This window comes from Bufo gargarizans, chromosome 3 (genome assembly GCF_014858855.1).
Source record: "Bufo gargarizans isolate SCDJY-AF-19 chromosome 3, ASM1485885v1, whole genome shotgun sequence".
NCBI lineage: Eukaryota > Metazoa > Chordata > Amphibia > Anura > Bufonidae > Bufo > Bufo gargarizans.
In genome coordinates, this window is record NC_058082.1 from 625412289 (window position 1) to 625425721 (window position 13433).

Consider the following 13433-nt stretch of genomic DNA (forward strand, 5'->3'; position numbering starts at 1 on the left):
GCACGTTATAGAGCAGGAGATGCCAAGCAGATTGATATATAGTTTTACATTGTACTCATGATGCTACCTATAGGCAGTATGTTATAGAGCAGGAGATGCCAAGAAGATTGATATATAGCTTTATAGGGATAAGCGAACCCAAACTGCAAAGTTCGGGTTCATTCTGAACGTTGTGAGTTTAGGTACACGGACCCGAACCCGGACTTTTTCACAGAAGTCGGAAATTAATAGCATTCTTAAGACAGAATTCAAAACAATATGGCCATTTAGGAGTTAAAAAAAACTCACCTCATTCACTTGATCGCGCTGCAGCAGTCTCTTCTATCTTCATTCAGCAGGACCTGCCAAAGGACCTGCGATGTGCGCGATGACGTCACCGCGCTCACCATGATTTTTTTATAACGGAAAATAATAAAGTGACGTTCGGGTCCCCATTGACTTTAATGGGGTTTGGGGTCAAGTTCGTCCAAACCCGGCAAAACCGATCTTCCACGGGTTCGCTCATCCCCATAATTTTACATTGTAACCACGATGCGACCTATGGGGGAGATGTTGAGCGGGAGATGTGGAGCAGATTGATATATAGGTTTTTGGGAAAAGATTCGGTAAAACCTGTATTTTATTTATAAATATCAATCACTGAGTAGGAACGCCACTGGGCTACTAACCCCAGAGTGGGCAGAGATTTAAATGAATAAATAACAAGTTTTACTGAATATTTTCCTACCAAACAATAATCTGCTCAGCTCCTCCTCCTGTATATCATACTGGTCAAAGGCTGCATTTTGTGTACTACGTGACGAGTACTTCTGAGACACTTGTTCATTATGACTAGTAATGTCTGGCTCTTCCAACTGAAATAAGGTATGTGTTTTGGCTAGTATGTCCAGTAGCATTCTGGCTGATATTTTATAGGGAAAGTGTCTGATATTATATATACACTGTGAATGGCATGAAGTTGGCACTATCTTATATGCACTACAGCTGGCAGTATTTTAATAGCAGATTTAAAACGGGTTTCGGTCTCAGAGACGTGACAAAGATCCCAAGACCTTTTTTACCAAGGGGTTCAGCTCATTCCCATCCCATCCTGGTCTACGTTCCTATTATCTGCTGCATTTTTTATTTCTAATGTTTATGTACTACAAGATATTCATGTTTCTCCCGCATGCAGGACGATAGGGCTCTTACTGTACACTGATTTCACGCCCCAGTTTGAATAGCTCTAGATGCTCGTTATGTTAATTTTGCCTCATCTCTTTTTAATTAGGCTGCAGTTCAGATCATGTTCCTTTCAGACATTTTACATCAGCCTCTCGTAATCGCTCATGTGAAATACAGATGAGTCTTGTTCCGCCCTTGGCTATCCATAGAAAGTAAGAATGATGTCTTTGTACCATGTGGATAATGTGTCAATGAAAGCATGACTTCCCAAATGAAGTTATTTTTATAATGCAGCCTTGTAATCACATTGCAGTTCACTGAGGAGAGGAAGAACTTTTATGGTTTAATTATTTCTTTTATAGCGTTTATCAAGACTTCTTGTCATAATGTTTTATAAAATAAAACCATTGACCTTACTAATCTTTAGAATCTAACCTAATGAAATTCTGCACACGTACAGCGTTTACATTTTGTATTTTTACAGCAGAAGATGACAGGTGCCTGAATGCAAAGTTACACTGTGCATCATGAGCGTTAAAGGGTTCAACACAGAGGGGTACCTTTAATAGAGGCAGACCACGCGACTGCTACAGGGCCCAGGGGAAGAAGCCCGGCTCTTAACTTCTTCTTTATGTTGCCACATCAAAAGATTGCATTTTCATATAGCTGCCACTAGTGGGAGCTCAGTGCAAAAAGATTATTCTAGCTTCCTCTACAGTCAATGGTAGCTGTATAAATTCCTATACACTGAGCTCCACCTAGTGGTGGCTGCAGGAAGCTAGTTTTGTGATAAATTATCTGAAGGGAAGCAGTAATTTATAGCAGTATAGGGGAGATTTATGAATGTGTATTTATGCTTGCTGTCTAGTGTTAATACATTGAGATATTTGCTGTCCAGAATGAGTGCCATAATTTACAAGCACCTGTTCCAGTTCTTCTGACATAGAAGTCCGATAAAGTAGGTGAGGCCAAGGGCAACTTTTTTATTACATTTTTTATTAAAATGTCTTTTATGTAGTATAAAAAGAAGTATAAAGCTGATGCCTGCTCCTTCTGTATTAATTGGAGGCCATTTTGCACCAGCCTAGGTAAAATACAGAGTGGCCTCAGCATATATGTGGAACCTACCTTTCATGAATTTATTGGAGGCCAGTTGGCACAAAAAAGCATAAATGTAGCATTTAGTGTAGGTTCCTGTACAAAAGAGATCACCTTGCCGTGGTAGACGGGCATAAATGATTTTGTAGAAAATGTATTTGCCAAGAATCTCACATTTATACAATGAGTATAGCATTAGTATATTTTCTCTAGTGAGAATGGAACTATTTTTTATATTTAGTTTTTTGTGTTTGCAGGGTGCTGTTGATTTGTGTTTGTTCATAGTCAAACAGCTGGTCTTATCACAAGGTAATGTATGAATGCAAGAAACAGAACTGGATCGCACATCCTCAATACTATGCTTTTATCTAACTACTTCTCAGCATAATAAACATCGCTTCCCAGCTTAATTTATCGTATACCTACCCCTATGCTGCATGCTAGACATGAGGCATTAGTATACAATTTGATCAAAAAGCATAGGCCCACTCACCACAACAAGGTTGCCTCTTTGAATGGGACCCTATTCTATATTTGGCGCAGCACTGCACGGCGACCGCCGACGCTGCAGCACCACCCCAGCAGGCAGCGGGACCCAGCAGTCAAACAGCGCCCCCGCTGTATGACTGAGCCACCATGGCACTGGGCCCCACCAACCCACCAGGACAGCACCAAAGCAACAATGGCCGCCGTGCAGTACTGCACCATGTGAACAGGTGTGGAACCGACCCCATCACATACTCTCACCATGTGAACAGGTATGGAACTCACCCTATCACATCCTCTCAGGAACTCCAACTGAGAGGTAGGAATATTTAGCCTTATGCAGTCTCCTGCTGATTAAAAGCACCTGGGCCAAATGGGGAGGAGTGCTGATACCAGAAGGGAAAAAAGCATAGATTCTTGTATTCATACATGTACTGTAGAAACAGAACTGGATCACACATCCTCAATACTATGCTTTTATCTAACTGCTTCTCAGCATAATAGCATAATAAACATCGCTTCTCAAAGGTAGCATTTAGTGTAGGTTCCTGTCCAAAAGAGATCACCTTGCCGTGGTGGACGGGCACAAATGATTTTGTAGAAAATGTATTTGCCAAGAATCTCACATTTATACAATGAGTATAGCATTAGTATATTTTCTATAGTGAGAATGGCACTATTTTTTATATTTTGGTTTTTGTGTTTGCAGAGTGCTGTTGATTTGTGTTTGTTCATAGTCAAACAGGTGGTCCTATCACAAGGTAATATGAAGATATCTAATTGCTCTTATGATGCCAGGTTGTGCCGCATACAGCATCCCCAACTTGATATTAACCTATATGAACAGAAAGAATGGTGAGTAGAAGGTGTTTTAAAATACCTTATTCCAGCTGATCTTCTAATCACTAGGTAAGCATCCACTGCATAGCAGAACAGCCACCAGAAGCTTGCACTGTAGAACAGTTGTATCCACATCTACAGGAAAAATACAAAAAAAATTAAATCTCTGGACACCTTTGGGGGGCAATTGTTTTAATCAATGCATTCTTCTCATTTTGGCCTAAAAATAGTTTTTATTAAAACATTCAACATTTATTCCTGTACAGTTTTCACTTTCAGGGTATCTGCAGACTGTTGCTTTCTGCTTCACAGTAAATCCATCAGAGGTCTGCTCTAATGTTTCCATCTGTAGCCCTTATCTGTGCTTTCCTAACAGCTCATAAACACTCAGTTTGATAAGAATTTAATTTAAGTGAGTGTTTATGAGCTGTCAGAAGATCAGGGATAAGGGCTACAGATTGAGCAGACAGAGCTGCTCTCTGACAGATTCACTGAGAAGGAGAAAGGAATAGTTTGTAGATACACTGAAGTGACAGCTGTACGGAAGCAAAAAATTTCATCAAAAAAACAATTGAAAAAATATTTGACACCACAATAAGTAGATTGCAATAATAAACAAATGGGCCCACCGATATCCATAGCCTTTAAGTAATTAAAATTAAATTATCCCTTTTAAAATAATTAGTGTATATTTTTTTAAATGTTACTTCCTGTAGACATTGGTTCCCACACTTGGAAACCACAATGTAATCACATGCTGGTGAAGAGTGACTGCATGGTTAAGCAGTAAAGGTGAGTATAATATGCACAGGTTTAAAAATATTTTAGCAGCCCATAAAAATACAATCATGACACCTAAGAATGTATTTTCATATGCCTGATAAGAAAAAAAGAAAACCTCACGTTATAGCATTAATTACCACAATTTTAAAATGTGATTCTTGACCACATGGGTTGTGTATGTTATTGTATAGTATTTTAGACTTACTAAAGGGCCTCTAGGACCTGGCCTGAATTGCCACATGTTTTACATTAAAGGGGTTTTCTCATCAATATCATATCAGTGGGGGTCCAAGCTCCAACAACCCCACCAATCAGCTGTTTGAAGAGGCCTCAATGATGCTGTGAGCGCTGTGGCCTCTTTCTAGGCCAGTGACATTACGTTCATCATCACGTCACATGGCCTATGTGCAGATCAGTCCAATTAAAGTGGATGAGCCTGGGCTGCAATATCAAGCAAAGCCACTATGCAATCTATGGCGCTGTGCTTGGTTAGTTGGGAGGAGGCTGCAGGTTTCACTGGAGCACCATGGTCTCTTCAAACAGATGATTGGCGGAACACTACTGATCAGATCTTGATGACCTATACTGAGGATAGCTCATCAATGTTGTACTGCTGGAAAACCCCTTTAAAGCTGCAACCTATTCTTCATTTTTATGCTTTTGCTCCTACTGGAATTGTGAGATCTGTAAGAAGGTACCTGGAATCATCGTGGATGAAAGGTATGTGTCACCGAGGTTCCTGGTCTCGGTAAAGTAAGAGCCGGTATCTTATGTGTCAGCAGCATCTATTGCTAATTCACACCTAAAGAATTAGCATGGCTGTTATAGCTGATCCGGGATGGCTCTTACTGGGAGTAGTCAAAGTGCTGGGTGGGTGACTACTCCTCATGTTCCAGACCGGGTTTTGCCAGGCATAAAAACCAGCCAGATGCGTGGATTTTAGTGGCGTTGCGAGGGGGGTGCGGTGGGTGACACCAGTCTGATGGCATGATTGACGTCACCCGCCGGACCCAACACCACTAGCACCCCCCCGCCCCTCCACCCCTGGTAAGCGATCTGGCTGCTAGCACTGCCAGTGACTACGGACCAGGTCCTGCTCTGTATCTCCTGCAGGACCTGGGATGATGTCACGTGATCAGGAGGGGCGGAGCTCAGCAGTGGAGAGAAGTGGTAGGAAAGGACCTGTGATGATGTCACTGTCATGTGATTAGTGTAGGGGGCGAAATGTGTTGTATGAAGTAGAAGAAAATAGAGAACAGATGGATTTATCGAGTGAAGGAGATGCTGTAGTCTTATTCTCTTCTACTTCCTCCTGTAATGTCCTCTGATATCACATAATAACAGGCTGGACATGCTGGGGGTAGTTGTCCTCCCAGCTGGGATCACTGTCAGCACTTTCTGGTAGGACTCCTATCCTCCCCTCTCTGAGAAGTTTTTTCCTGCCTCTTAGATCATGTCTCTTGTTCCTGGAAAGTGGCAAATTATAGTCACATCTCTCCGTTTTTACGCCCCCCGGTATTTTCTGAAGGGGGCGTGACAAGGGTGGTCAGGGGCAGTGGGGTAGCATGGGGGGAGTTGCCCCGGGCACCAGACTGTAGGGAGTGCTGGCCCTCGCTTGCGCAAAAATCTATGAACTTACTGAGTTTCGCTTTGCTGTATCAACAGAACGAGCGCACGCCCTGATGAATCACCAGGGCGCGCACGGCAGTACAAAGCTCCGCCCACCTTCCGGGAGGGAAAGACACTCTGGAGCCAGAGCAAGAAGAAGAAGATGGCTGCCGCAGTGTGCTGCTTCAGGACTCCACAGCAGGCAGTCTGAATGAGCATCGAGCGACACTGACAGTGAGTCAGTCATACTGTCAGTGTCACAGTCCGGTGTGGGGTGGGCAGCAGGTATATTAAGGGTAATACTGGTGGTAAGCCTGGTATATGGACTTGACAGCAGAGATGGCATCCCCTGGGCAGTGACAGTCAGTGTCACAGTGTGACTGAATCATTTCCTGAGTGTTAGGTGGGGGGGGGGTGATACTGACTGTCACTCACTGATAGCCAAGCAGCAGGCAGTGAAGTGCCATGAGAGCCAGGCCAAGCAGGTGGCAGTCAGGGTGCTGGTGAAGGATGACCAGAGACAGTACTGCCCAGAGGATACCATCTCTGCCCATATACCAGGCCTACCAGTATTACCCCTTGATATACTGCCTGCTCACCTGGTCAGGGAGACCAGGCAGTATATGAATGGGTAATACTGGTGGTAGGCCTGGTATAGTCGAGATGGGCAGAGATGGCATCCACTGGGCAGTACTGTCTCTGGTCATCCTTCACCAGCACCCTGACTGGCACCTGTATAGCGTGGCTCTCATTGCACTTCACTGCCTGCTGCTTGGCTATCAGTGAGTGACAGTGAAGTGCCATGATAGCCAGGCTACGCAGGTGGCAGTCAGGGTGCTGATGAAGGATGACCAGAGACAGTACTGCCCAGAGGATGCCATGTCTCCTGTCCATATACCAGGCCTACCAGTATTACCCCTTCATATACCGCCTGCCCGCCTGGCCAGGGTGACCAGGCGAGCAGGCGGTATATGAAGGAGTAATACTGGTGGTAGGCCTGGTATATGGACAGCAGAGATCTGTATTATTAGTATATATAATGTCCCGCAGTATTATTAGTATATAATAGCCCCCTCTGTATTATTAGTATATATAATGGCCCCCTCTGTATTATTAGTATATATAATGGCCCCTCTGTATTATTAGTATATATGATAGCCCCCTCTGTATTGTTATTATTATAATATATAATGGCCCCCTCTGTATTATTATTATATTATGACCCCTTTGTATTATTATTGTAGTATAAACTGACCCCCTCTGTATTATTAGTATATTTAATGGCCCCTCTGTATTATTATAATATATAATTGCCCCTTTGTATTATTATAATATATAATTGCCCCTTTGTATTATTATAATATATAATTGCCCCTTTGTATTATTAGTATATATAATGGCCCCCTGATAGTAGAGGATGATAGTAAAGTGAGGAATCTGAAAATGTTTTCTGTGAAACTCTGCAGAGATGAGAAGGTATCATGGCGGTCTAATCTCTGAATGAATACATTGAGTAAAGTCTACATGACAGGAGATGTCACTGGATGTAAGAGGTATGTGGTGCTGTATTCTACTGTATATAATAATATCCATCCACATATTTGTTTCACGGTAGGGTTGGGGGGTGGATTGAGAATATGGCCACACTGCCTCAGCCTGGCCCCAGACTTGAGGTCACACTGTGCGTGTTCTGAAATCTGGGGCTTCACACCCATCTACTACATTATCTGTACTCAGAGACTTATCATTGTGTTATATGTGGTGTTACACAGGACTGCAGGCGACATCTACTACATTATCTGTACTCAGAGACTTATCATTGTGTTATATGTGGTGTTACATAGGACTGCAGGCGACATCTACTACATTATCTGTACTCAGAGACTTATCATTGTGTTATATGTGGTGTTACATAGGACTGCAGGTGACACCTACTACATTATCTGTACTCAGAGACTTATCACTGTGTTATATGTGGTGTTACATAGGACTGCAGGTGACACCTACTACATTATCTGTACTCAGAGACTTATCACTGTGTTATATGTGGTGTTACATAGGACTGCAGGTGACACCTACTACATTATCGGTAAAAAGGGGGGTGTCCACACGTTGGAGGGGGGCTTGGGGGGTGACACAGTTTTTTACCGCATTGGGTGACACCAGCCCTAGCAACGCCACTGGTGGATTTACCTCCCTCTGACAGTGGAGCTCAGGAGTCTGTGTGGCTGTAAACTGAGGGCTGTGCTGGGATTTGAGGTTTGAGCCGGGCTGGAGGACTTAGGCCCCTCTAAAGGCGAACAGGCCGCCTATGGACTTGATGAGGCCGAACTGCTAACAGGGTGTGAATTAACACCCAGGAGAAAAGGTGACTTTTATTGTTTATGGACGTTCCTTGTGTGTGAACAAACCCCAAGCCACCAGCGTTTTGTGATACACCATATCTGCATTTTGTTATACAGCAATGTGTGAAAAATCACCGATGTTTGATTCAAGACCTGTGTACTTTGCCTCTATACTGCATCCGCTAGTCCTAACTACTAGAGCGAACCCCCACAGATCAGATAAGAGTAAATGGGAGCTGCCATTTCCTGGGTGACCATGTTGCCAATGTGTGATAAAATAACTTTGTTACTTACTGCGCTTCCAACACAAAAAGCGGTAGGCCAAACATCTGTGGTGTTCTTCAATGACATATTGGTTATAAGAGATGGTGAAGATATCCATACTGTTGATCGGAGTATCACACCTGGAATGTAGATTATATTCTCAGTCAATAATGTGAATGAGACCGACTGCAGTTCCCAGCACAGAAGGGTGGCGGGGAGTGGCGCTGTGCACGAAAATACTGTGCTGTAGACCGAACTTCTTTCTCAGAAATAGTAGGGTCCCATTCATAAAGTGATGGCATATTCTAGAGGTATCATACAAAAGAGATGGGCACCTCAGAAAAAAAATCATAGGGTGCTGCTCTGTGTAAGGCTAGTTTCACGCTAGCCCTGTGAGATCCAGCATTGCCGGCTGATCTCTCTGGATCTGGCATTGCCAGAAGCCAATGGGCTTCTGTTCGGACCTATTAAACTATAATGAGGACCAGCGGACATCCAGCTGCAACCCGGCAAATATGCCGAAAATCGGTTGGACAAAAACCACTGCACGGTGAGAAAGCCCAGAATGGGCAGGAATGTAAATGAGTAAAATACAGGTTATATTGAATCTTTTCCCACAAAACGATATGACAAATTGCTCAGCAAATCCTGCTCTGTAACATGCCGCCTGCAGAATACTTTGCATTTTCATGTTGACAGGTTGAAATAATTTTTTTTTCATTAGCCTAAGGGCCCATTCACATGACCGCATTTTTCTGTCTGCGCAATTTTGCGGATCGGTTGTGGACCCATTAATTTCAATGGGGCCACAAAAGATGGGTTTGACTAATAATCACTGACCAAATGTGTGAACTAGGACTTTGTTTAACCCTATATCATTTATTTGAAGGGAATCTGTCACCAGCGGCCTCCCTATCCAACTGTTTTCATAGACACAAAGCTGCCGTTCACCTGATTAAAACATTATTTTTCTTTTGTTGATCAAATGCTCAGTTCGCGAGTTAAACTTTTTCATGATGTGCAAATTAGACCTTTGGTGCATCATCATTGCTCTGATTGCACCCAAGCTCCTCTCCATTCTGTGGCCATCCCCTGCCTCTCTGCGTTGCCACTGCCTTGCCCAGTCAATCAAAGCAGAGAAGGGCTGGGTGCAACAAAAGCAATGGTGACACCCTCATTGTACCAAAGGCCCAATTTGCATATTAAGATAAATTATAATAACTCTGTAACTGAGCCTCCTATCAACAAAAGAAAAACAGCCTTTTGATCAGGTGAACCACAGCTATGTGTCTACGCAAACAGTTGGATAGGGAGGTCGCTGGTGACAGATTCCCTCTAAAGGGATTCTGTCACCCTCCAAAACTCATTTTTCATTTTTGGGCATATTAAAATCCTTATTGGACAACTATTCCCTATATAGGGCTCTTACCATGTTCTGTGGCTTGGTTTCACTAAAAATCGATCTTTTAAAATATGCAAATGACTTCACTACCAGCAAGTAGGGCGTCTACTTGCTGGTAGCCGCCGCATCCTCCTTTCAAAAAAACGCCCCCTCCTCCTCCTGCTGATTGACAGGGCCAGGGAGCGCTCTCCTCCTCCAGCAGGCCCTGTCAGCATTTCAAATCCCGCGCCTGCTCCTCATTCGGTGCAGGTGCTCTGAGAGAAGGACGCTCGCTTCCTCAGCACTCCCTCAGTGCGCCTGTGGCGATGATGTCACCTCTAAACCCAAAAGAGAAGACATCATCAGCGCAGGTGCACTGAGGGAGTGCTGAGGAAGCGAGCTTCCTTCTCTCAGAGCGCCTGCACCGAATGAGGTTTGAATTGCAGACAGGGCCAGCCCGAAGAGGAGAGCGCTCCCTGGCCCTGTCAATCAGCAGGAGGACGGGGCGTTTTTTTGAAAGGAGGATGCGGCGGCTAACAGCAAGTAGACGCCCTACTTGCTGGTAGTGAAGTCATTTGCATATTTTAAAAGATCGATTTTTAGTGAAACCAAGCCACAGAACATGGTAAGAGCCCTATATAGGGAATAGTTGTCCAATAAGGATTTTAATATGCCCAAAAATGAAAAATGAGTTTTGGGGGTGACAGAAGCCCTTTAAAGTTAAATTGAACATCTTTACTAAAATTCAAAGGATCCATTGTTGACTTCTATTTAGTGTAAAAGGGAAGAGAATTGACAAGAAAGATGGAAAGGTGTGAACTTGGCCCATCTGCAATACAATTGCAAGTTAAACTGATCCTTTTTAGGCCTCGGTCTGTTTGGTCTACACAACAGAAAAACTCTCAGCTCAAGTCCTAAATGTGTCCATAGATCCCTATGCCTTCAGGCGGCCATCCAAAAAAGCATAGTCCACCTTTCTTTCCTATGCAGAGGTATAAGAAAATGGCTGACACTGTAGAGCGGTGTATGTCAGAGGCTTCGGTAAGAGGTATACACTCCAGACATATAAAGAAGCTAAAATTGAGGTGCGAATTGATCATATGGCATCCGCAGAAAACTATGGGCCCCACTCTACCACCGGAATGCCATCAATTTCATATTGATGTATACAGAAACACGTAATCTGGCAGAAAACATTGTCCAGATTTACTAAGCCTAAAGATGGCAGAAGCTTAGACAGTTTGGACCTACACAAGATTTATTACAGTGGTTCAGGTTGGCTGACTCTGGTGTCTAAATCTACAGAGTGAGTCAAAAGTCTCAGGACACCCTTTTATTTCAGAAACGAAAGGGAAAATGAAATATCCCAGCAAGTAATGGGTGAGGGGGCATATTTTTTAAGCTATGTCCGGAACATGGCCACCATCTTGATAGCCGCCATATTGGATCAAAGGCATATTTTTCTAATGGGAAGGGGGTCATGTAGATTATCTCAGAATTTTCTCAGAAATCAATTGCCGCAATCAGATTTGCAATATCTCTTCTGGTTCAAAAGTTATCAACACAGAAAATCGAAAACTTCAAAGTTCTGTGCTCGGCCCCAGGGACGACACAGCAAACAAATCAAATAGCTATGCATCATAACGAACGTTCCTGGTTGTTGTTGCAACTTTCTGTGTTGATATTGCAAATCTGATTGAGGCAATCGATTTCTGAGAAAATTCAACCCCACTGATCAGCTGTTTGAATAGACCACTGTGCTTACCCGAATTCCAGTACATTGTACATCGGCTGAGCTGCACCTAGGCTATGTGACCGATGTACAGTGAGGTAAATGGCCTTGGAAAAGGCATAGGCGCTCACTGAGTGCCGCAGTCTCTTTGAACAGTAGATCAGAATCCCGTCAATCTGATATTGATAGGCTATTAACATCAAATTACCAGATGATACCTTAAAGCCAAGTTGAGGAACTTCTTAGATTCTAGATGTAGACACATTAGTAAATCTGGGCCTTTGTGCCATTTTTCATTCAATGCTAGCTTGCAAAAGTAATGGTTTTTATAGTAAGAGGCCTATGACAATGCCCGAAGTTCAGTCAGTGCGTGCATCAATGGAAGAACACATTCATCCATACAAAGGAAATCAATCCTGAAAACATAACCGGCAGGTGGGCCCTGAGCACTGGAGTTGAGGAACACTGGTCTACATGGTCCAAATTGCAGACTCGTAGAGCAGTCTGTCTAGTATTGCATTTACTCGTGTACATGGGAAGGCCACATGCATAAGCCCTAAGTAACAGCTTAAATATGAAAGGTGTGTACTATTATATCAGAAAATGCTGTAATACCATTAACTCGTTTGTGAACCATTAAAGAGCTCAAGTACTCTGCAAATTCTCTTCATTTTACAGCTGTCAGTTATTGACTGAGAAAGTCAGCATTGTTTTATACATCAGTTCTCAGCATGTCTCCTGGGAGTAAACAGTCATAGTAGCCTTAGTTACACTTTTTTCATGGTGCCACTACAGTAAATAATAATTTAGAACCAGCTGTCCTGATCTGAGTGACCACTCTATTTTACATAACTGTAATATTACAATATATTAGCCTTACATGGAATATTTATTGTAGTCCATATAAATAAATCAATGTTTGCAAAAAGCTATAATAAACCATCTCTTCTTACCTAAGCATCCAAGAAGGTCACAGACCACGACCAGAAGAAGGATCCTCGATGAAGATGGCTTAGGCAAAGTGGATCTGCCCTGTTTTCTGTAACCTTGATTTGTCTTTGGTAGCAGTTGTATAACAGTGAGAATGAAACTAACCAGCCCACTACCAATGCAGAGAGAGCCAAACACTGTTGGCTGATAATCTAACACTAGCTGGGTGGCAGGATCCCTATTGGGACAGCAGAAAGTCTCCAGCCGGGGAGAAGCCATGGCTGGACTCTTCAAAGCACGCACACAAGTCACGAAAAGAGAAATCCTAGTGAAATTTAGCCTGACTTCTAGGCTTCATTCTTCAGTGCTGTTCATCACGAGTTTACGCTGATCATGTGCCTCACAATCCCTGCAGCTATGTCTCCCCTCTCCTTCATTCAAAGAAAATCTTGGATCCTTTGCCAACACGGTCTGTAGTCATGTGTACACTGTCCTATATACATGACAAACTAGGCTACAATGTAACGTAGTCTCATGTGCTACTCACCTAAAGAAAACCGTGTTCATGAATCATGTGTTTTATGTAAACTCCTGCGGCAATGAAAATCAAGTCTTTCCACTTTGAGTTTTGGACTTGTTTGCACAGGTATTTTAAGCCTCCATGACCTAAAGAAGGTGATATGAAAACAGAGCAGAAGAAGCAAGAGTATTAAAGAATAACAAAATATAATTAAAAAAAATGTACAAATAATCGCATGCATGAACTGCATTGATATTAACTCAGGTAGAGTAGAGAGGGTAG

General features: G+C 43.0%; 1 protein-coding gene across 1 annotated transcript in view; it reads right to left on the reverse strand.

The window, feature by feature from the left end:
- Positions 1-13183, reverse strand: part of GPR143 (G protein-coupled receptor 143) — a 37726-nt gene extending 24543 nt beyond the window's left edge. The window contains exons 1-3 of the mRNA XM_044287939.1: positions 12655-13183; positions 8619-8728; positions 3629-3723 (exon numbers count right to left, since the gene is read on the reverse strand). Coding sequence (XP_044143874.1) covers positions 3629-3723; positions 8619-8728; positions 12655-12910 — 461 coding nt within the window. The 5' untranslated portion in view covers positions 12911-13183. The remainder of the gene's footprint in view (positions 1-3628; positions 3724-8618; positions 8729-12654) is intronic.
- Positions 13184-13433: the final 250 nt, after the last annotated feature.